This window comes from Bos mutus, chromosome 25 (assembly GCF_027580195.1).
Source record: "Bos mutus isolate GX-2022 chromosome 25, NWIPB_WYAK_1.1, whole genome shotgun sequence".
In the NCBI taxonomy this organism is placed as follows: Eukaryota; Metazoa; Chordata; class Mammalia; order Artiodactyla; family Bovidae; genus Bos; species Bos mutus.
This window is the reverse complement of record NC_091641.1, coordinates 1841577-1866417: the sequence shown is the minus strand read 5'-3', so window position 1 is coordinate 1866417 and position 24841 is coordinate 1841577. Positions and strand designations below refer to the sequence as shown.

The following is a 24841-nucleotide window of genomic DNA, read 5'->3' as shown; positions in this document are numbered from 1 at the left end:
TGTCTTCCTCCCACCCCTTCCATGAGAAGCGCCTCTGATGGAGCAAGAGGACCAGGAGTGGACTTAACTCCAGAGAAGGAGGCGTGGTGCCCTGGAGGGTGACTCAGATCTGTCCTGAGAAGGTGCTCTACGGGACGGGGGGACCAGAGGCGGAGCATGGTAGTTCTCTGGAGTCAGCGCAGTGCTGAGTGGAAGTCCTGACCACAGCCCGGCGGGGCCCTTGGGCAGGCAGCAGCTGGGTGCAGAGGCTTAGGAAGACAGCGCTGAGACTGCCCAGCCCTAGAGGTGGAGGTGTCTGTCCTGCCTCCCACAGCCTGGCTCTTCCTCTGACTGGACTCCCGGATTCCCGGGAGCCCTTATAAGACCCCCCTTTCTAGGCGGCAATTTAGTTGAAAGAGGGAAGTAGAGCATCTTTTGTGAAACTATTTTCGTAACAACTGTACTGTTTTCATCTAGACTCTGTGTTCATCAGGCATGGTCTGGGGGTGCCGATACGAATCCTGAACCCTGCCCCTTGCCCCACTCCTGTCCCCTGCCTGTGGCCTGGACACGCCAGGGACCAACGGCCTTGGCTACTGTGTCCAAGGAGCCACTGAAAGCGCTGGGGCCAGAGAAGGCTCCAAAGAGACTCCTGGTAGAGAAAGAAGGGAATTTGGCTCGCGTCACGAGGTAAAACGTAACTGGGACCCAAGGTTCAGTGTGCGGAAGACTCTGTCAACTACCAGAGCTCTCTGCAAATAGATCAAGTTGCCCCGTTGCTGGGGGAGGCGGGCTGTCGTCACAGAGAGCTTCAAGGCTGCTTCTGGCCCCCACCGGTGGACCCCCTCACCGTGGAAACAGTGCCGAAGCTACTACAGAAGTGCTGGGGACAGATGTCGTCATCGAATGCAGCAGGTTTGTTTTTCTTTTCTGTGACAGTTGGAGACCTTGGCTATTTAGATTTGGTAGCTGAATGTTCCTTCAAGTTTATGGAGTACGTAACTATGATATATGCATGCATACAAGGCCAGGTTCCCCTCAAAAGGAAGCAGCCCGATATCCAAGCTTTTAGAACGCTTCTCACATGATGGAGTGCTCTCTAAATTACTTCATCATGAATAACAGTGAATATTTGACCTCAGTCACTGCTAGTTTTGGATGCTTACAGAAGCCAAATAGATTCCATAGTTTTATTAAAAAAAGAAAAAAAGGTGGGAAGGAAATCCAGGACACAGTTTGTGATGACTCCTGGAAGGACGGCCTCACAACTGCACGTGCTGAAGGAGGGTGACAGCACTGGTTACGGGGCTGATGGCGTCAGGAGCACACACACCCTGAGGAGAGTGACAGAGGACCCCATCCAGCGGTCCTGAAGCTGTGACGGGGTCTGTGGTCTAGGGCAGGATATCCAGCAACACCGTCTACACGGACCCCCAGGCGAGCCTCTCAGACCACCCCGGTGGGGTCCGGGCTGGCGGGACTCACCCCGTGGTTCTGGTGAAGACACTGATGCTGAAGATGCATCAGGGAGAGTCTGAGAGAGGCTGGCTCATGGGTGAGAAAAGGGGAAAAGTGCCATTTCTCAGCCGTTGATTAAATATGAGTGGGTGTTACTAAATTCAACATGATAAGCAAACATTTGACCATTTCATCTACATTTCTAAAAGTTTACTCATTCAAGTTGGTCAAAAATGATTTCCTTAGAATTCTTTCCTTGGCAAAATGAGCCCCTTGCTTTATACTGGGCACCTATGGAAGGTTAAGCACGTCGAGGGCGTTTAAATGTGAGGAAGACATTTGCTGCTGCGCCCACCTGCATGTGGTAATGGTGTATCTGACTCGAAAAGCTGCAGTGCTTGTCGACTAGAAAGCAGAAGCGCCTTTTCTCTTCAAGCAGGGCTTCTTTGCAACCATCTGCAATAAATTTCTGGATTTCATTCTGGCGAGAAGTAATGGTTTCTACATACTAGGAAAATAAATAATAATTATACAAGTATGACATGAGGAACCAAACAGCTACCCAGCCTGACACTTATCTCCTGCCATCTTTACAGAGGATTTATTTTGATAATGGAGTGAATGCTGAAGGCAGATAAACATTAGACAGACCAACAGAGCCCTAACCTGATCTGAGCAGGTATCAACATTCTCATTAAGGTCCCTGACCCATGCCTGGAGAGAGGTTCCCAAAGGCTCTACATTCCACTTGGCAATTTGCATAAAATATTACTTTTACTCCAGGGACAGGATCATGTTTCACTGGACAATAACGCCTTTTGGAACCAGAAAGTTCAAGATCAAATCACATTTACAAGTGCCAACCATGTGAGTTAACCGAAGCCTCACTTTTCCCATCTGTAAAATGGGGACACAATGCTTATCACTCTCCCAAAGTCAGGAGAAAACACCAGTGCTCTTGACTAATTATTCTTAACTCTGGGGAACTCTGCGGCCTTCAGCTCCCACCAAGTCAAAATGCTTAGTTTTGACTTTCAGCAGCAGCACATCTGATGGATAAAGTATAGGCTGACTGAGATAAGCATGCCTCCCATTAACTGTATAAACCATCCACCCCAAAATAAAGTAACACAGTGCTGAAAGGTTTACCTCAATCTCTTTGCATTCATATTTGAATGGATTTCGTCCTCCTTGACTTTTCCTTCTTATCTTCTTCAATTCAGCTTGCGATTTCTCCAGAGAATCTAATCTATGCCTGTGTTCTGCTTGGTATCTTTTGAGAGTCGCCTGTAAGGTAAACGTTGCACCTGTTTTCCGGTCTGGCTGTGTTTTAACGGGGTACTGCAGCCTTCATACTCACTGCCCCGCCAGCTCAACCATGGGGAAGCTCTCCTTAGGCTCAGCCATCAGGCGAGCGCAGCCTCCCTGAAAACTCAGTTCCCCTCCCCAGGCGCCCTCCACCCAGGGCAGGTGCAGCAAAACCTGGTCCTCACATTCATATATTTCACATCAAGCTCTGTCTTCTTCTCCAGCTCATAGATAATCTCCTTATGGAATTTTTTGAACTGTGAACACAAGTGAAAAGTTGAGACCAGGTTTGAGACTTGAAGCAAAATAAAATAAGTATATTTGGTAAATAGAAAAACCGTTCACATACATTTTCATCAAGACTCTCGTTGAGTTTCTTGTGGATACTCGAAATCTCTATAAGAACATGGCCTGTGAACAAAATCAGGGATGTTAGGATGAAAAGCCACCGTGTGGTGTGTTGTAAAGATACGAGAGGAAGTAAACTGGTGGGTGAGGTCTAGTCCACAGCTGCTCCCAGGGCAGGTGGGCACCAGGCCCCGGGGCACTGGGAACACTGGCTGTGGCCCAACAGCAGGGGTGGACACCCGATGACAACACCACCACAACACAACACTCCACAACGCCCGCCAGCTCTGCCTTCAAACTCCCCTTGTCCTCTCGCTATTTACCCATTTCCTAAGCTGAAGCCTACTTATCCGGTTTAATTGTTAAATTCTCTTATAAAAGATTATTGGTCATTATAGTAACTAATTATAGGAACAAATGACTCATTTTTGATCTAATCCCCTGGGTAATCTGATTATCTGTCAGGCATAAAAGATAAAGGTTATTTTCTTTTTCTTATATTAGTTCTTTTATCACTCTGGAAAATCTAAAAAAAAAAAAAAAAAAAAAAAATCTGGGAAACTGCAGCAGGGACCTTGTTCTGTCTCCTGGGGCTACATATTCCAGGACAAAGGAGTTATTGCTCCAAAAAGCAACTAGATGCTCCAGGTGCATCTCTTGCAGCGTGTGGCAGAGTGCTGCCTCCCGGCTTCTAGAAGGAAGGGAACAAGAGCCTCCCTCTGCCAACGGAGGTCTCTACAGGAACCAAATGGGCCTGATATCCAAGAACTGGGAGCAACAGCGTCAGGACCACCACCAAGTCATACCACACCACACAACGTGCCGGGGGGACCATCCTACAGTTCAGTGGGCAGGTGAAAAGGAACTCTTTGGGCAAAACTGAACGGCTGTTGAGGAGGGAGAATGAAGAGGATGACTACGGCAGACGTGGGGAAAGAGGGAAAGACTGCAGACTGGACTCGGGCTTCGGCGAGCACCTCTGTGCAAAGGACTCTATCGTGCCCAGCTCTGGGGACACCTCAGAACATCTGACTCTAGGAGAGCCAGCCCAGGCTCCTCCCTCATCTTCAGACTCAGAAATTCAACCCATCCTGAACACGCCCACCTGCCATCCCATCGGGCACCTCGTGTTCAGCATGCCTACCGGTACACTCACCATATTCTCTAACCCCAGCTCCGGGCTGCAAGCCAGCCAGTCCTAGGGGTTGACGCCCCGCCCGTGTGTCACACTCACGGACAAAGACTCACTCCCTGGTGCCATCGCTTGGGCCAGCTTGGGGGTGGAACCGCGCCCTGATTCATCCTGTTTCCTTGGGTGACAAACGTGCCAGCCCTCCCCTGCCCAGCAGAGGCGGCCCATGGGGATGACATGGGACGTCCGTGTTCGCTAGACAACCTGCTCCAGCAGAGGTGGGGGAGTCTCCCCAGACGCCCCGCCCCACACGTGTCAACCTGCCAGCTGGACCTCGGAGGAGCTGCCCTCCTCTTTCTAGCTCTCATTTCTCCTGACTACCAGCCCGTTCTCTTCTGGATCTTCTTCCTCCCAGGTGCCAGGGGGCTCTCCAATTCTACATGTAAAATGTCACTCCCTCCCATGGTGTCCCAGATAAACCAACTCCTCAGCCTGAAGCCCACCATGAACGGTGTTGCTGAAAATGACCATGGTAGGTGGTGAGGACAGAGAATCTCCTGGAAGGATATAACTGGGTTAATAGGTTAGAGGTACGGAAGCCCCTAGGCACCATGTGATTCCAAGAACTGCTGCTGGATAAGCATGAGTGTGAGGGCCCCCGCCAGGGTATCAAGGCACCCACTGTGCATCTTCAGTGATCCTGACTCCATTTATCCTGTGATTCCGTTCTCCTAAAGCTCACCATGAAACAAATACACAAACCAAGCTCTTCACAAAGGAAGCCTTTATCTGACCAAGAATATAATTACATTAATGTCGTTTCATGTATTGAAATAATCTGAGGTGAAATATTAATAAACTTCACATCTATTTTAAACCCATAAATAACTCCCAGTTGGAGATGAATAATAAACAACAACAAAAACCAATTATTTGAAAATCAAGCACTCTATTCTGAGCAAATCAGATCTACTTAAAATAATTTTGCTTAAATCAGTCAGAATGATTCAGGCTAGGAGGAAAGTGTTCACAATTTTTTTTTTCATGTTGTCAAGAACTTTATTTCTACAATCTTATATAACATCGACCTCCGAGATATGTGCTGCCATAAGTCTGGGCTTGTGAGAACACCAGCACTGTTGAAGCGGGTGATCGGCCTGACCTGAGAGCCCCGGCTGCCTGCACCCCTCCTCATTCTCCCCTCCTGCCCACGCCCCCTCCCCACTGCAGAGCCTGATGGAAGGGCCCAGTGAAACAGACCATTCACTCTGCGGGCAGGAACGGAACACCTAGCCTTACCCCTGCTAAGTCCCTCACTGTTGGTGGAATTTAAATGCCGACCTCAGAGCAGCAACTTCTGAGTCCTCAGGCATAAAAAGGATTAAAAAGCATCTTTCCTGTGATTATGCAAGCTGCCCAAAGAGTATCTTGGAACAGAAAATGAAAACAGCCTTTATGTTCAATGTACAGAAGTTTACTCTTAATAAAGCAAGTGTTACTTTATGTCTGAGATGTGGAATCACACGTTTTACCCTTAGCTCCATAACCTACTTTTTCATAAATTACATTTAGGAAGAAAAAACTTGTTTTGAAAAAAGAAAGAGCAGTTGAGAAAGCATAGCCCAGAATCCAGTGGAGCAAAACTAAGTAAATGCCCAAACAGGAGTCTACGTGCCGGTCCCAGGAACTACAGCACTGTATGTACAGGATCAGTCATTTCCTTTTTGTCCCTTTTAGGTTTTGAGTCAATATTTTGGGAAGAAACTCATAGTAAGTACAGTAATGTGACCCAGTCTGAATAAATTATATTCTTAAATGGCAGTATTAAAGGAATTGAAATATATACTTATTTTTCAAAATCATGATGTTGATACAACTAAAAAGTCAATGTCTACCATCAATTTTTTCTCTAAAATTCATACAAATAATAGCTATTGGTGGTAAACTCTAATTCTAGGAACCATGAACAGATCTAACATTTTGGACAATACTGTATGAAGATACACATGTTTAGCCAATAGACAGTATGGACTTTAAAAAACAAAATTTTGAAAAGTATTACCTGTATGAACACAAGGTTTTCATCTGAAACATGGGTTAGTCATGGCACTATTAATATATTTTCAACTAGGAAATTATTCATCAGTTCATGGTGCAAGTTTAGAGGAGCCAGAGGGAAACTACTAGCAGACTTCGGGGACACAGAACATGTAGGCGTAAGTGTTATTTCTCATTTATATTTGATCATGGATACTCACAACGTCTGTTATTTCTGGAGAGTGCAGAGCAATGACTGAGTCACACGCTATTTCCTCCATGTGACTTCAAGTGGAATCGGACAATAAAATGACAAGGTGGAAGCCAACCCACTATGGGCCTAAAGTTACACCGTATGAATTAAAGGAAAAGTGATTACAATAAAGAGTTACTGTAAAAAGGCCATACTTTTCCTGAGAGTTTTCCAAATACCTAATGTGATGCAGAAAAAATATAATGAAAGTAAAAGCAAATTATACACAGGTGGGAGATGTTAAAAAAAAAAACAAAACCAGATGCACTCAGGGTTATCAACACTGAGTTAGCACAGAGCCTGTCGTTAGTAACCAGCAACAGGCGACCCAACCTGCCAGCGTCTCAGAACATCTCTCAGCGCTGTCCACCCAAGCCCCTGGGTGCAGGTGGATGGAGGGGCTCCTCTCTCGTCACTGTGGAAGTTGTGCAAATAAACAACGTGCAGACAGGCACGATGCCAAAGGAGCGAGCGGGTGGTAACCAGAACATGCTCTTCACAGGCTTGGGTGGGTGTGATTCTGTCCTGAACACTGAAGAGAAACCCTGGCTGGTAAGGTGTGTGTGCCCAGGCAGAGGAGCAAGTGAGCCCCATAATGCATGACATACGCCAACAGAACCCCCCCACTCAACAAGCCATTTTCTGGGTGAGCACTCATCTTCCCGAAATAAAATCCACGTATGAGGCTGTCAACCTGTAACTAGTCACCGTGTTTTACTATTTTTTGCTCCTTATACAAATATGGCGTGCGTGCTTGGCTGTATCTGACTCTTGGCGACCCATGGACTGTAGTCCGCCAGGTTCCTCTGTCCATGGAATTTTCCAGGCAAGAATACTGGAGTGGGTTGCCATTTCTTCCTTCAGGGGATCTTCCTGACCCAGGGATCGAACCGGTGTCTCTTATGTCTCCTGCATCAGCAGCAGATTCTTTAGCATTGGCGCCACCTGGTAAGCCTTATATGTTATATATATATATATGTTTGTGTGTGTGTGTGTGTGTGTATCTTTTAAATGCTTTGGAAGAACTCTTAAGACTTACAGAATGAGAGAAATAGACACCAAACTCTTCTAAGCTCATCTCCTCTCTCATTGACACCCCCCCCCTTTATTCCCAGGGTCCCCAAAGGAAAATTTTCAATCTCCCACCATCAAACAGACTACACTCCACTTTCTTCCGCCTCACAGCTTTTCACAATACTGTAGTTAAAGGGACTCCATCAGGATCCATCCATTATGAAAACAGGCATACCTGACTCCTGTTGGTTAGAACCAACTGTAAGGGCACTTCTGGCTTCTGCTCCAATGCATAAAAAGCTTTGAAGTTGTCACTCCCTTACTCACAACAAAAAACAAGCTAAACACACTGAAAAACAACTCTCAGATTCATCAGAGAATTAGAATGATGTGGAAAATCAGAGTTTACAGGGAGTAGAAACTGATGCTGGAGCCACGGTTGCCAGGAACGCAAGGGGTAAATGAGGAATCACTGGAGGCTCCGTGTGGAGAGTTAAAAACAACGCAGGCTCACTTCTCAGGAGTTTCGTCTCTAGGAGGCACCCCCACCCCCCAACCAAGTTTGTATTGTAAGGAATGGAGAAAATTCCTCTGGGGCTTCTGGTGGTGGGGAGGGGAAAGTGTTTTGAAATTTGCTCAGTTATCCTGTTCTTGCTCTGTTCTGAGTAAGGAAGGCTAGCCCTCCAGGGAAACACTTTTCTAAGCCTTATCTGATCTGGGGAAGGACAATTAGCTACCTGCAACCCCTCTCGCTTTCCTGTCTCAAGTAAGGAGAGGGGAAAAAAGCCTGAGAAACTCTTCGGAAGGTCATGACCCCCATACTGTGGCCCACCAAAAACCAGTAATACACCACAAAACAACCAAAATGGAGATTTAAACATGGGATTATAAAGGATGCTCCTCCTTTCCAATACTTTACCACGTCACCCATCAACAGGACTCCAGGATAATAACAGTGGGTTATAACACTCCATTTAGGAGGATTTTCAAAAGCAACCCAAAGACAACGAGGGGGACAAAAATAATGGAGAAAGGGCAGTCCTTTTAGCAAAGGGTGCTAAACTAGATACCCACTTGCAGAGAAACAAATCTAGAGCCTGACCGTACATTTTTCATAAAAAGCAACTCAAAATGGAGCACACACCTAAATGTAAAATGCCAAACAATAAAACTTTAAGAAGATAAAGCCAGAGAAAATTCACATGACTTTGGTTTAGCACTGAGTTTTTAGCTATCACGCCAAAAGCATGATTCGTGAAAGAAAAAACTGGCAAGCTGGACTTCATTAAAATCACAAACTTCTGGTCTACAAAAATTACTGTTAGTAGAATGAAAAGACAAGTTCACAGACTGGGAGGAAATATCCACAACACACATATCTGATAAAGGACTTGTATCCCAAATAATAAAGACCATTTAAAGCTCAAACATAACAAAAACAGCTCAGTTAAAATGTAAGTTATACAGATGGCAAATAAGCATATGACAAGATGCTCTCCATGTCATATGGGAACTTACAAATTAAAACGAGATACCAGCACACACCTGTCAGAATGGCTGTAACCCAGAATGCTGACAGCACCAGATGCCGCTGTGGAGCAACAGGAGCGCTCATTCAGGACGGGCGGGAACGCAGAGCTTCCTGCGGCTTCAAGGCAGGCAGTTTCTTACCCAGGTAAACAGTCTTCCTCAATTTATTCGAACTATTCTTATATTCAAAACTAGTCTTATCCTAGTAATTGTACTCCTAGGTGTCTACTCAAATGCCTAGAATTATTACGTCTGTGGAAAAACCTGTATATGAATACCTAAAGCAGCGTTATTCATACTGCCAAAACCTGGAAACAACCCAACTCAGTGGATAAACCAACTGTGGCACGTGTGTACAACTGAATGTTCTTCAGGGACTAAAAAGAAACCAAAGAAACCAGCTGGTAAACCACAAAAAGATGGAGGAATTTTAAATATATGTTGCTTAGTGAAAGAAGCCAGTCTGAAAAGGCTGCCTAATATGCAATTCCAACTAAATGACATTCTGGAAAAGGCACAACTATAGAAACATTGATGGGAAAAAAAAAAGAATCAGTGACTGCCAAAGGTTGGTAGGGGTGCACTTTATGTATTTGTCAAGCTCATAGAGGCCCAGTGTAAACTATGGTCTTTAGTTAATCATGTGCCAGGCTTGGTCCATCATTTGTGACGAATGCACCACACCGGTGCAGGACTTAAAAACAGAGCAAACAGTGAGCAGGGGAGAGAGCAGGGTGACAACTCTGTGAGGTCTCGCAGTTCTGTGTAAACCTAAAAGCACTCTAAAAAATAAAGCCTATTAATTAAAAATAAATTTGTGGCAGTCGCGTGGGCCCTGCAGTGATTAGGAACCAGCCCCTCGCTGGGAGGAACACACATGCGGCGTCGGAAGCTTCTGGCAGTTACACATGGAAGACAAGTGGATCTCCCGATTCCGTTACCTGTGTGCCGGCCCCCCACCCAGGTGCCCGCCAGGAACATACAGGCCTTAAGAGTCTGGTCGTTAATGAATACACTGAATCAATGCATTGAAGGCTGACTGCAGTAAAGCATGGAAGTTCAGTGATGGCAAGAGAAGAAAACCAGTGAAAGCTGGACCCCTCAGAAGGTGGCATCTGTAGTGTTTGATTCTACTGCTATACGCATCCTGGTTACAGAAGTGCCTACAGGAAAAATGACTTTGGTGGAACCCACATGCCTGGGCCCTAACCTCTGGGCGTTCATCTGCAGCCTCAGCAGAGCCGGCTGTCACCTGGGGCTGTTTCTACCCACAGGGCCTCCAGGAGCAAATTCCTGGCATCTTTGGTTTCTTATCACCAAGATTTAATAACACTGAGGTCCAGTCTCAGAGGCTCCTGAGCCACAAACAAGATAATTAAAAAAAAAAGAAAACGAGACATTTTTGTTTATAAAATTTTCAGTTTGCCAAGCAAGAAGCTACAATCCCAGACTCCGTGGGTTCAGTGCCAGACACCTGGCAACCTGAGTTGTGAGGATTAAGTATCCTGATAAGGGAAACGTACCATGAGCAAGACACATACTAGACTCTTAGTATTTGACACCTTCCAGCTTCCTGACCTCTGGTAAAGATTGGGAGAGGCAGGGAGAAGCTGGTATAAACTACTTGTTTGGGAAGTGTGGCAGTAAAAGAAAAGTGGATTAAGGAGGTCGCTAGAAAAAGAAACATTAAAACATTTTTTCTTTTTTAAGAGACATTTTTCTGAATAAGGTCTGAAGAAAGAATAAATGGAAACTAATAAACCCCATAGGACTGACATGCTGAATTAATTTTAAGCTTATGTAAGAATGCTTTTAAAGATAAAATATTACTATTATCCTAACATAGAGAAGGCTGAGCGCTGAAGAATTGATGCTTTTGAATTGTGGTGCTGGATAAGATTCTTCAGAATCCCTTGGACAGCAAGGAGATCAAACCAGTCAAACCTAAAGGAAATCAACTCTGAATATTCATTGGAAGGACTGATGCTGAAGCTCCAGTACTTTGGCCACCTGATGCAAAGAGCCGACTCATTGGAAAAGACCCTGATGCTGGGAAAGATTGAAGCAAAAGGAGAAGGGGACAACAGAGGATGAGCTGGTTAGATAGCATCACTGACTCAATGTACATGAATTGGAACAAACTTGGGAGATAGTGGAAGATAGAAGAGCCTGGTGTGCTGCAGCCCACAGGATCGCAACGTCGGACTCGACTTAGTGACTAAACAACAACAAATTATTCTAATAACAGGACTTAACTCTCAATGGGAATTATCATTAGAAACCCTTCTGGATATTTTAGAATCAAGTCTTTTCAGGTAGGTGCAGAGCAAATGCAATCCTACAATATCAGAGATCTAGTCTTACAATACCTAAGGTAATACCTAGGAAAGATGTCCATTCAGAAGATTTTAACTAAGTATTATTTTTAAGTAGGGTAGAGATTTGGGGTTTAGGTGATAATTCTGTCATTAGATTGGTTCAGGAAGCAAACTGAATGTTCATTTTCTACTTCATTGTTGATTAGCAATTAAAATAATTTAGCCTACCTGCTGTAAATAAGTGCTGTCAAGTTAAAGTACAGGATTTGTAATGAAGATATTAAAAGTTGGATGTTAATGCACTACTCTTATTTTAGCTAAAAGAACAATGTTTATTCAAGTGTATATACTATATATCAGATAATTGATCAGTTTTGCATCCATATACAGATTGCAAGCAGTTGTCTTCTTACATGTGAATGCAAAATACAGCATTAAAAGATTAGTTATATCACGTGAGGTACGTTAACATTAATTATTCATTTTCCTTTTTCATCGCTTAGTAGATTAAGGCTAAAAGACAACCATTTTGAAGCCAGTAAAAATGAAAGCAAGAGCATTAGTAATAATGAATGAAGGTGACAACCAGTTATTCTTACAGAGTCACTAATGAACTGTAGGCATTTTCATTTAAATATTAAAAATGCTACACCTGAAAGATGCAAATTATTTAAAATAATTAAAACAGGACCCTGAAACACAACAGTGAGGTCAACACAGAGAAAAGTCACTGAGAAACAGTTTCAATTCAGTATTAACAGTAAAAACCACCTTAAAATTTTTGAGTGAATTTTTTCAAAAGACTACAGCTGTCTCAGTTTAAAGCAACTAGCTCTAATTAGGCAAGTTTAAAAACACGAAATAAAACAAAGCTTCTGCTCCCAGTGGAAGGCCATTAATCTAAAACCACACACCCCAGGTGCATGTTGGTTAGTTCTATTATGATGTGAATTTAAGGGAGACTCCACAAAATCCAGAATCCATTTCATTCTCTCTCTTACTCCACAGAGACAACAGGAACACAGAGTAAGAACAAGCAGAGTAACCCGGTGCTCTCACAGTCCAGCATTCTTTACCTTTTTCCAGCTCAGAGGGGAGAGCACATCTCTGATGCTCACAGGGTCAGCACGTGCAGGCTGCCTCACAGAAATGGCCTCGCTTAGTCCTCACCAGCTCAGAGGGAGGAGCTCTGTTATCCACTGAGCGGAGGCGGGAGCTCAGACAGAGGCCTTGGAGGACTTTCCCCAAATGACACAAGTACTAAAGGCGGTGGGGCTGGAATCTGGACTCATGTCTGACCCCGAGCCTGCGCCCTTGACCCCCTTGCATCCTCACTCCAGCATGAGAAAGGACCTGGATTTTCCCACTGGGCCCCGAGGACAGAATGATGCCCGGCACGTGTGAAATACAGGGAAAGGCAAGTCTCCCAGCATCTGCTGGGACGCTTTAATTAGTAGGGCTTTTTTTGATTGGAACAGCTGCCTGGTGGGTGGGGCGGTGTGTGGCTGGCATCACAGAGGCACGGATGCACTGGGGAGGGCTGGCCTGGCGGCTTGAAGCCATTTCAGCTCAATGTGTCGGTTATGCAGGAAGTAAAGCTAAAGGGGCAGGACTGCCTCCCCAGGGCAACAGGTGACAACCGGCCTCCCGCACCTGTCGTGGCCCAAACACACACACACACAGGCCCAAGTGGCCAAACAGAGCAGTCAGTGGCCAGCCTGCTTCTGGCACCTGAACTTTTTGAAACAAAAAATGCTTTAGGAAAGGAGCCATCAAAAGATGATGACCCATCGCAAATGGCAGGGACCCCACGCCTGCAGCCCAGCTCACACTGGAGAAGGGCGCTCTGGAAAGGGTCCCTACTGGCAAGTTCCTGGCGCTGTGAGGCATTCTGGGGGTGGGGAGGGCTGCTCCCTGCCTCCCTGGACCGTCTGTGAGGTGGACGTGTAAACAAACAGCCCCTGACAGAACCCGGTGAGACTCAGACGAGGACACAGAAGTGAAGCATCTGGCACGCTGTGATGCTCACAACTGCTGGCTTCCTCCCAGCTGAGGGAAGCCACAGGGCACACTGTCGCGTCTCAGTGATCCTGGGTGAGCAAACGGGCCCGTCTTGTCCACGGGGGTGGAGAACTACACGCTCCCACAGGGAACTCCGGACTCACATTTCCTCTGGGTCTAGCAGGCATCCAAACCTGAGACCTTGGAAAGCCACCCTGACCTGGCAGCCAATGCCCAGTCCCGCCCAGCATTCCTGCTCGCCTGCACTGGTACCACAGCTTCCTGCCCTGTCTCCCTGTTCCCACCCTTCTACAGTCTCTTCTGTGGGCAGAAGCCAGAGAGAGCCTTTTAAAGCCTAAGTCAAACCTTTTCATTCTGGGGTTCAAAATCTCCAGAAGCTCCCCACCCCCACCTCAGGTTAAAAGACAACATTCTTACCATGACCTACAAGGCCCCACGGGACCTGTCCCACCCCTGTAAGCCCCTCTCCAGCCCTCAGCCCCTCTCTCTCCAGCCTTAACTGCACCTCTACCGACTCGCTTCCAAACTGCGACCCAAACTCACAAGGCCTCAGGAACGCTGCACTTCCAGCCTCCAAGGGACTACTCTCCCTGGACATCTGCCTGCCACTCTCCCTCTAGCCCGTACCTCCTTGACCCCCTACCCAAACTGGCTACATCCCATCCCTCTTTTCCATCACTCATCGGCCCCTCACCTTATTACCACCTGGCAAATCAGACCTGTTTACCACCCACTAGAACGCGAGTTCCCAAGAGCAGGGACCTTTACCTGTTGATTTATGCCTAAGTGACCAGAACAACGCCTATCAATTGAGCGCTCACTGAATTGAACATACTGATATTTAAATGAGGAAAGAAAAACTACTGCAATCCCTTGATTACTGAATACTGGGTTTTATGTACTTTTCAGAAAACCATAGAAGGGCTTTTTTTTGTTCCTGTTGTTAAAGGACAATTTTTCATGAAAGCAAAGAAGAAACAAACCCTGTCCTCATCCCAACACTACTGTGCTCACCCTCCTCCCCAGCACAGGGGCTCTACCTCGGTACCAACAGAGGAAAACTGAACGGAGTGAGACGGAGGCAGCCATCAAAATGATGATCACATGGATTACTTATGAATTCAAAGAAATACACGTGAAAGGCTCAATCAAAACAGCAGTGCCCCCTCAGTATTCACAGCAGCACTAATCACACTAGCCAAGACATGGAAGCAACCTCAGTGTCCATCGACAGATGAATGGATAAAGAAGATGTCATGTATACACATATACACAATGGCATATACTCAGCCACTAAAAATAATGAAACCATGCCATTTGCAGCAACATGATGGACCTGGAGATGGTCATACTAAGTGGAGTAAGTCAAAGACAAACATCATATGGTACCGCTTATATGTGGAATCTAAAAAAAAAAAAGGTGCCGATGAATTTATTTACAAAACAGAAACAGACTACAGCCACAGCAAGCAAACTTATGGTTACAAAGGGGAGAGCAGGGAGAGGGATAAATTCGGAGTCTGGGATTAGCAGATACAAACTACTGCACATGAATGAGTAAGGTCCTGCTGTATAGTGTAGGGAACTATAGTCAGTATCTTGTAGTAAATGGAAAAGAATCTGAAAAGGAATATATAGATATATAAAGTGAATCACTTTGCCGTACACCACAAATACAACATTGTAAATCAACTATACTTAGATTAAAAAAAAAAGCAGTGCCCAAGATAGTTTATATAACCACAGATTTTAATTATGTTAAAACAGCTATTTTAAAAGCATAAAGATCAAAACTATTTAAGTTCATTTTTCAGTAAAAGTATTAATTTTTAAAAAACTTGAAGTGTATTTTCACAGTCATTATCAAATGGTTTCTAAACTTCCTAGAGGACTCATAAGTTGTTTTTAAATATTAATATAAAATGGAAAGTTGGGCAAGATGTAGTAAAGAATAAGAGATAATATTAAAACATTCAATCATATACATATGAAGAGAAAAAAAGAAACCTTACTTAGTGTGTCACAGATTTCTATTGTTATAAAAATGGAAGCTGCTATCAGCCACGACTCTGAGTTATAAACACCTGAGTCATGGATATATGTGTGTCGTCTTACTACACTCAACAGTTACAGAAACAGACCTATTCCAGGCATCAAGAGTCCAGTTTTTAGTTGTAAAGAGCGTGCCATTTAGTTTGCCTCTTTAGTCATCTCATAATTTTTAATCTTTGAACTTATGCTCCTAAAACATCAGTCAGCTTTTCATCATGCAGAAACCTTTTAGACCTAATAATGCCGTTATTTCAATTTGAAATGAGACATAGGAACACAGAACCTGTAGCCTATCACTCAAAATAATAACTCTAACCTGTATATCCAAAATCTCCCATGATCCTCTCCACGAGCCCTGAATCCTGGCAAGCTGAACTTGCCCCGTCCCTCTGCTCCCTCCGGCAGAACCCACCCCTTCCGCCTCTGGGCTGACCACAGGATTACAGCACCCCCTGACTCAGCAGCTCCTCCGCCCGCAGATATGATCGCCCCCTCCCATGGAATCCTGTAGCTTTGTACCTTTCACTCTTGGCCCTTGCTCCTGTGTTAAAGCTGTGTGTGTGTATATTTTCATAATCTCCCATACTAAGCTGTAGATATCCTGAAGGTGGGGATCAAGTTTACTAAGCTTGTAAATGACAGTCATGGTTTCAAGAAAGCCTAGAGAAACCTGATTCATAGGGTCAAAAGGGAGGAGCCCAACACCCTTATCTGATACACTCATTCAGTCCATCAACAAGCATTTCCAAGCTCATCCTGGAGCCTGCTTCTCTCATCCTTGCCTCGCTGTGGGAGCAGAGGTGCCACACCTGCGGTAGCTGCTGTTCCCTCCTGCTCTGGACTTTCCCTGGAGCAGACACCACTGGACTACCATCAGGATACCCAGCTTCAGAATCCTCTGAGACATTACTGTAAGCACAGCTGTTCACAACTCCTTAGCAGGTTTTTACAGAAGGACTGGTGCCAAGGCCATTTTCTACACTGAGCAAAATGCTGGCTTCCTGGGACTTCCCTGGTGGTCCAGTGGCTAGGACTCTGAGCTCCCAGTGCAGGGGCCAGGGCTCCATCCCTGGTCAGGGAACTAGATCCCACATGCCACAGCTAAGAGTTCAAATGCTGCAGCTAAGACCCGGGGCAGCCAAGTGTATAGAAAATACCAAGTGCGGGCTTCCTGGGACTTGCTTCCACTGGATTTCAGGAACAGTATGTGTATATCTTCTGCTACACACCCAGGCTTCCAGGGTTTAAAGACTACTTTTGTAATTCGTTTTCTGTGTAGAAATCCAACTTTTGTCAGATCTGCTTTAAGGAGTAGAAAATTCCAAATTCAAAATTACCAACAGGGTTTTTAAAGATGTCATGAAACTGAGAGGCCTTAAAGCTGAGACCTGAAGTCTATAGGAAACCCTTCATTCACCAGGGAATCGGCCAACTGGAATTCAAACCCCAGCTTCACTACTAACTAGCCGTGTGAGATTATTTAACCTAAGTTCTCATTTTCTTGTTTATAAAAAGTGGGAACGATACCTCCCACCTCAGAGGACTGCTGTGAGAATTCAGTGAGACTTCTGAATTTCCATTAATGCCAACACAGTCCACCAGAGGTTTCTCACACTGAGACACAGCTGGCATGTCATGACGCACTAGTCTCAGGGGTGCAACATGACGCTGTGATGTCTGCACACACTGCAAAGCGGGCACCACGAGAAGGCCAGCGGCCCTGCTACACAGTGCTACCGAAAAATGCTGTGTATGTGATAAGGAGTTTTACTCTCTTGGCAACTTTCAAATATACATGATGACATTATTGACTATAGTCATCTTGCTGTATGTACATTACATGCCAATGACTCACTCATTTTACAACTCAAAATTCATTTACCATGTTATTCATTCTGAGTTGGGTGGGGCCAACTAAAACCCTTCACAGAGGGCTGGGAAATGTGCACAACTAGCCTCTCAAATTATTACAATGTCTATTATATTGTTTTTAGTGTGAATTAGTTAGGGCACCCCATATACTGAAGAGTTAACAGAAGTGGCATACTTATGTTTCTTGGCAATAGAATATACATAATCTAAATTTACCAATGGTGACATTAAGTACATTCACAATGTCGTACAACCATCAATTATCCAGTTCAAAAACGTTTCACCACCTGAAAAGGAAACCCTGTACCTATTGAGCAGTCACTCCCCACTGTCCCCTCCCTCAACCCCCAGCAACTACCAATCTGCTTTTTCTCTTAAGGACTTGCTGATTCGAATTTTTGAATGAGTGGAATCTTAAATATGTGGCCTTTCAATCTGGTTTCCGTCACTTAGGATGTTTCCAAGTTCCGTCCATGTTTCAGCACGCGTCAAGACGTCATGCTTTTTTACGTGTGAGTAACATTCCATGAGCTCATTCCATGATTGGGGGCAAGAGGAGCAGGGGACGACAGAGGATGAGATGGGTGGATGGCATCACTGACTCGATGGACGTGAGTCTGAGTGAACTCCGGGAGTTGGTGATGGACAGGGAGGCCTGGCGTGCTTCGATTCATGGGGTCGCAAAGAGTCGGACACGACTGAGCGACTGATCTGATCTGATCTAAACATTCCATAGCGTGGATGCACAGTGTTTCGTTTATCGATTCATCAGCCGCTGGGCGTTTGGGTGGTTTCCACCTTGTGCCTGCTGGGAATAACGTGAAAGTCCTGTGTGGGCATACATTTGTCTTGAGTAGACCTTTAAGGGGTGGAGTTGCTGGGTCATAAGTTCCTGTTTTGAGGAACTGATAAACTCTTTTCCAATGCAGCTGCTCCATTTCACACACCCCCACACCAAAGCGCAAGTGTTCCCGTTTCTCTACCAACACGTGCTGGCGTCTCTTTAATTACAGCTGTTGTTGGGTGTGGAGTGGTACCTCACTGTGGTTATGATGTGCAGATCCCTAATGGCTAATGATGTTGAGCATCTTTTCATGTGCTCCTTGGCATTCTTCCTTTTTTTTTTTTAATTGAGGGATAGTTGATTTGCACTGGCCTCCTTACTTTTAATAATTCTGTTAAGTCATTCAGACCAGGAAAGAGTACCTGAGGAAATGCATTTACTTCCAAATGGCTGAAGACCAGAAACATTCAGAACCCCTCCTGGGCTCACAAGGAACCGACCATGACCCCCACAGCGCCCCCAGTGTGCTTGAGAACAGGTGTCCAGCAGGATCAGGGCAGGCCACACCCACACCGCGATTCTGGCCGCTCCCGTCTCGGGTGTGTCCCTCTCCCTTGACCCCTGTGGGCCTCCTCAGCCGGTCAAAGCGGCCACAGCCTGTGCGTGTCTGGCGCTTCTGACCAAAGCCACTCTTCCTTGGCGTAAGGTCCCTTCGCCTCCTCTTTCTGCGTTAGCACTTCGTGTTTTTGTTTCTGCCTCCTAATTTGAGGCCGAGCATAGCGCCACGAGTAGAGTAAGTCACCTGCGAGGGTTTGGGAGAGGGCACAGGTGGCTCTTGTGAAAGGGATGAGGCTGTCACGAGGCAGTGCCCCGGGGCCGCCCCACCTGGTGGAGACCGGACAATGGCGGCGCCCCTGACCGGCTGCTCTTCAGCAGCATTTCCTTCTCCAGGGGATCTTCCTGACTCAGAGATTGAACCCGCATCTCCTGCATGGCAGGTGGATTCTTTACTGCTGAGCTACCGGGGAAGCCCTTTCATACCTGTGAAAGTGAAAGTGAAGTCGCTCAGTCGTGTCCGACTCTTGAGACCCCATGGACTGCAGCCTACCAGGCTCTGGTCCATGGGATTCTCCAGGGAAGAGTACTGGAGTCAGTGCCATTTCCTTCTCCAGGGGATCTTCCCGACCCAGGGACTGAACCTGGGTCTTCCGCACTGCAGGCTGACACTTTACTGTCTGAGCCACCAGGGGAGTTTCATACCTGTTGTTTTTGCTAATTGTAATACATCACTGCACATACGGTTACTTCAAAGCTGGGAGAAGGAATACCTTTCTTATAACCTCTCTGTAGAGAGGTACAATTTACAATCCAGAACACCTTCTCACAGTTTTAGGAATTTATATAAGTGGAAGTGAGAAATAGATTTAAGGGCCTAGATCTGATAGATAGAGTGCCTGATGAACTATGGATGGAGGTTCGTGACATCGTACAGGAGACAGGGATCAAGACCATTCCCATAGAAAAGAAATGCAAAAAAGCAAAATGGCTGTCTGGGGAGGCCTTACAAATAGCTGTGAAAAGAAGAGAAGCGAAAAGCAAAGGAGAAAAGGAAAGATATAAACATCTGAATGCAGAGTTCCAAAGAACAGCAAGAAGAGATAAGAATGCCTTCTTCAGCGATCAATGCAAAGAAAAAGAGGAAAACAACAGAATGGGAAAGACTAGGGATCTCTTCAAGAAAATCAGAGATATCAAAGGAACATTTCATGCAAAGATGATCTCAATAAAGGACAGAAATGGTATGGACCTAACAGAAGCAGAAGATATTAAGAAGAGGTGGCAAGAATACACAGAAGAACTGTACAAAAAAGATCTTCACGACCCAGATAATCACGATGGTGTGATCACTCACCTAGAGCCAGACATCCTGGAACGTGAAGTCAAGTGGGCCTTAGAAAGCATCACTACAAACAAAGCTAGTGGAGGTGATGGAATTCCAGTTGGGCTATTCCAAATCCTAAAAGATGATGCTGTGAAAGTGCTGCACTCAATATGCCAGCAAAGTTGGAAAACTCAGCAGTGGCCACAGGACTGGAAAAGGTCAGTTTTCATTCCAATCCCAAAGAAAGGCAATGCCAAAGAATGCTCAAACTACCGCACAATTGCACTCATCTCACACGCTAGTAAAGTAATGCTCAAAATTCTCCAAGCCAGGCTTCAGCAATATGTGAACCGTGAACTTCCTGATGTTCAAGCTGGTTTTAGAAAAGGCAGAGGAACCAGAGATCAAATTGCCAACATCTGCTGGATCATGGAAAAAGCAAGAGAGTTCCAGAAAAACATCTATTTCTGCTTTATTGACTATGCCAAAGCCTTTGACTGTGTGGATCACAATAAACTGTGGAAAATTCTGAGAGAGATGGGAATACCAGACCACCTGATCTGCCTCTTGAGAAATATGTATGCAGGTCAGGAAGCAACAGTTAGAACTGGACATGGAACAAGAGACTGTTTCCAAATAGGAAAAGGAGTACATCAAGGCTGTATATTGTCACCCTGTTTATTTAACTTCTATGCAGAGTACATCATGAGAAACGCTGGACTAGGAGAAACACAAGTTGGAATCAAGATTTCCGGGAAAAAATCAATAACCTCAGATATGCAGATAACACCACCCTTATGGCAGAAAGTGAAGAGGAACTCAAAAGCCTATTGATGAAAGTGAAAGTGGAGAGTGAAAAAGTTGGCTTAAAGCTCAACATTCAGAAAATGAAGATCATGGCATCCGGTCCCACCACTTCATGGGAAATAGATGGGGAAACAGGGGAAACAGTGTCAGACTTTATTTTTCTGGGCTCCAAAATCACTACAGATGGTGACTGCAGCCATGAAATTAAAAGACGCTTACTCCTTGGAAGGAAAGTTATGACCAACCTAGATAGCATAATCAAAAGCAGAGACATTACTTTGCCAACAAAGATTCGTCTAGTCAAGGCTATGGTTTTTCCTGTGGTCATGTGTGGATGTGAGAGTTGGACTGTGAAGAAGGCTGAGCGCCGAAGAATGGATGCTTTTGAACTGTGGTGTTGGAGAAGACTCTTGAGAGTCCCTTGGACTGCAAGGAGATCCAACCAGTCCATTCTGAAGGAGATCAGCCCTGGGATTTCTTTGGAAAGAATAATGCTAAAGCTGAAACTCCAGTACTTTGGCCACCTCATGCAAAGAGTTGACTCATTGGGAAAGACTGATGCTGGGAGGGATTGGGGACAGGAGGAGAAGGGGACGACAGAGGATGAGATGGCTGGATGGCATCACTGACTCAATGGACGTGAGTCTCAGTGAAATCCGGGAGTTGGTGATGGACAGGGAGGCCTGGCGTGCTGCGATTCATGGGGTCGCAAAGAGTTGGACACGACTGAGCGACTGATCTGATCTGATATCAATATGCCTGAGGGCTTCCCAGGTGGCTCAGCGTAAAGATCCCAACTGCAATACAGGAGACGAGGGTTCAATCCCTGGGTTGGGAAGATCCCCTGGAGGAGGGCATGGCATCCCACTCCAGTATTCTTGCCTGGAAAATCCCATGAACAGAGAAGCCTGGTGGGCTGCAGTCCATGGGGTCACAAAGAGTTGGGCATGACTGAAGCGACTCTGCATACCAGTATGCCTAGATGATATAGGGACTTCCGTGGTATGTGTTTATAGATGTTATAAATTATACATTCACAAATTGTAAGCCCATCTTTCTCCATAGTTAGACCTTTTTTGCTTCAAAAGAGGTGAAATTGCCACTTGAAAATTGAAATGGTAAGTCATTTACAAAGTTGGAATAAATGGTCATGTAATGTTTCTAATATGAAATACAAAGCCTTGATTATATCTGATGAAAACACAAAATACAGACTCTTGCATGAAGAATCAGTTTCAGATTGTATGATGTTTTACTGTTTTACACAATCTTTTATCTGAACTATAATGGACAGGACGATCTGACACCATAAAATTAATCACTTCAGAAAAAGCTCCTCTTTTCGACGCATAGAAAATTAAATCAGCATAATAGGCTGAGCCGCTGACAGACTTCCTGGGCTCCATTTAACCTGCCATTAACCAGATAAGTGACTTTGGCAAGTTATCTAACTCTCTTTGAATACCAGTATCCTCATCTGTAAAGTGAAAATAATAATAGCACCTGCTTTAGAGAATTATCACAGTGAGCAAAGGAGTTCATATGCATTTGGCAGGCACAAAGTTAAGCAAATAAAATAAATTCCTTATTAACTCTTTCCTATTTTTGTGGGAAGGAGTTTAATCTCTTTAAAGTGAGCCTTACCTGCAACTAAAAGATAAATGGTTTTGATCAATAACAACTGCTTTGGCTCAACTTAGCTTTCTCATTGCCTCTGGTATTAATTCTATTTTACCTAAATTTTAGGAATCTGTTTGAGATACTTCTCTGAATAAACAACATTTCTTTAAAAATATTTCAGGTTTTTTTTTTTTTTTTTCCCCATGCTCTTATTTTTAAGACCCAAGACTGTCAGGTTGGATTTTGAGTATCAACAAGACAAAAGTGTAATAAACATTTTTTTAAACTGCATATCAATAACAAAAGCAAACCTATGATTGTCTAGGTTCCCTGATGCTGAAGAGATAAAATCTTCTGTTTTGTGCTTAATTTAGGAAATTGGCCTAAACAATTTAATACATGCTTCAGAATAATGTTAATAGCTGGCTGAATTGGAGCAAAGTAACATAGTCTATGGCACCCCACTCCAGTACTCTTGCCTGGAAAATCCCATGGACAGAGGAGCCTGGTAGGCTGCAGTCCATGGGGTCGAAAAGAGTCGGACACGACTGAGCGACTTCACTTTCACTTTTCACTTTCCTGCACTGGAGAAGGAAATGGCAACCCACTCCAGTGTTCTTGCCTGGAGAATCCCAGGGACGGGGGAGCCTGGTGGGCTGCCGTCTATGGGGTCACACAGAGTCAGACACGACTGAAGTGACTTAGCAACATAGTCTAAATGATGTGACCTTGAGGTTCTTACACCTCACAGGAAATCTGTCAGCTCCCCAAAGCAGAAAGTGAAAGTAAAAGTGAAGTCGCTCAGTCGAGTCTGACTCTTTTGGACCCCATGGACTGTAGCCCATCAGGCTCCTCCCTCCATGGGATTCTCCAGGCAAGAGTACTGGAGTGGGTTGCCATTTCCTTCTCCAGGGGATCTTCCTGACCCAGGGATCGAACCCTGGTCTCCCGCATTGCAGGCAGACGCTTTAACCTCTGAGCCACCAGGGAAGCCCTTCCCCAAAGCAGAGTTCCCTTTTATTCCTTGAGAAATAAATGAGAACAAGCTTTATTTTTCTATGGTTTAAAGATGAAAAAACGGATTCAGTTTCTTTTGAATATTTTGCCAAAATATTTTCCCCTGATCATTTCTGTTTTCCCTTTCCAACCTTTTCCATATTTTCTAAGTTTTTAAAAATAAACGTCATTTGATTTAAAGACAAAACTGGAAGTTTTAGACAAACTTCAGTTTCCTCTTTTAAACCAGCACTGTTCCTAGAGTGGAACTGTGTACCTGTGATAAAGATTTATGTGCACAGTTCCAGGTACACACCCTGACGACCTGAGTCACATGAACATTATTCATATGACTTACTCTTTGACAAACACAGCGGATTAAAATATTTTACCTGCCAAATCCTGACTGCAGAGCTCTGGTCTTTGGCTTTGCGTTTGTTTGTTCGTTCCTCCCTCCTGACAGGGCAAGGCAGTTTTGCCCCTGAGCTGTTTGCCCGCTGTGGTTCCTAGGACTGTGCTGTGATGTGTGTTAACCCCAAGCACTTAGTAGCAGTCTGTAGGAACAATCCCAGAAAGTGCAGTCCTAAACCCAGGTGGTTAAGGAGCTGCTCTTTCTTTGGAGAGAAGGATATTAAACCCCTCACATGGTCGCTGGTCTTGACTTAAGCAACAGGATGGCCCTACAGGCCTTCCACTGTCAGATAAGGGCATGCCAGGGGCCAGGCCACAGACAGTTCAGGTCTCAGAGGCCGAACTCCTCTGCAGCCTGACAGCAGCTGCAGACAACCACGAACAAGTGGGCACGGGCGGGTCCCACTCAAATTTCAGTTACCTGTCGGTGCTGGCCAGCCCCTTGGCTCTAGTTTGCTCAGTTAAGGTACAACTGATAAAAGGTGAGGCTTCAGTAAAATTAATTTGAAGGTAATTTCAAAATATATGCTAATTCTTATTAGAAATCTTCAAGTGATAGCATTTAGCACAAAAATGATTAAAAGTTGGCATTTCTCTTGAATCATTAAAATATTTTTCTATCAGTTTCAATTACAGTTGGACAAAGTAATGACACATTTTCTCAATATTTTCTACAATAGGAGAACAGACTTTATTCATAAGGGACCTTTAAGTTTCAAGAAAAAACCATCAGGAATGACTTCCTTGGGAGAAGGATATATAGAAAGAAAAAATATATATATATTTTATATATATAAATATATATATATATAATTTTCTGACCTACAGATAATTAAAACCTGCTGTTATTTCTTAAGTTTTAGACAATTAGAATAGCTTATAAATTTTAGATATTTAAAGTATTTTCTATAAAGTCTGAGTCACTTCCCCATAAAATTGGCAGAATAACTTTGTATGAATATGAAGAAAATAAAGGAGCATTTCTATTGCTTTGCAGTTCTAAATATCTTAAAAGAGT

At 44.7% G+C, this 24841-nt stretch overlaps 1 protein-coding gene across 1 annotated transcript in view; it reads right to left on the bottom strand.

Moving 5' to 3' along the window:
* Positions 1-24841, bottom strand: part of BAIAP2L1 (BAR/IMD domain containing adaptor protein 2 like 1) — a 79329-nt gene that overhangs the window by 16318 nt on the left and 38170 nt on the right. The window contains exons 4-7 of the mRNA XM_070363149.1: positions 3095-3156; positions 2931-3002; positions 2587-2724; positions 1793-1945 (exon numbers count right to left, since the gene is read on the bottom strand). Coding sequence (XP_070219250.1) covers positions 1793-1945; positions 2587-2724; positions 2931-3002; positions 3095-3156 — 425 coding nt within the window. The remainder of the gene's footprint in view (positions 1-1792; positions 1946-2586; positions 2725-2930; positions 3003-3094; positions 3157-24841) is intronic.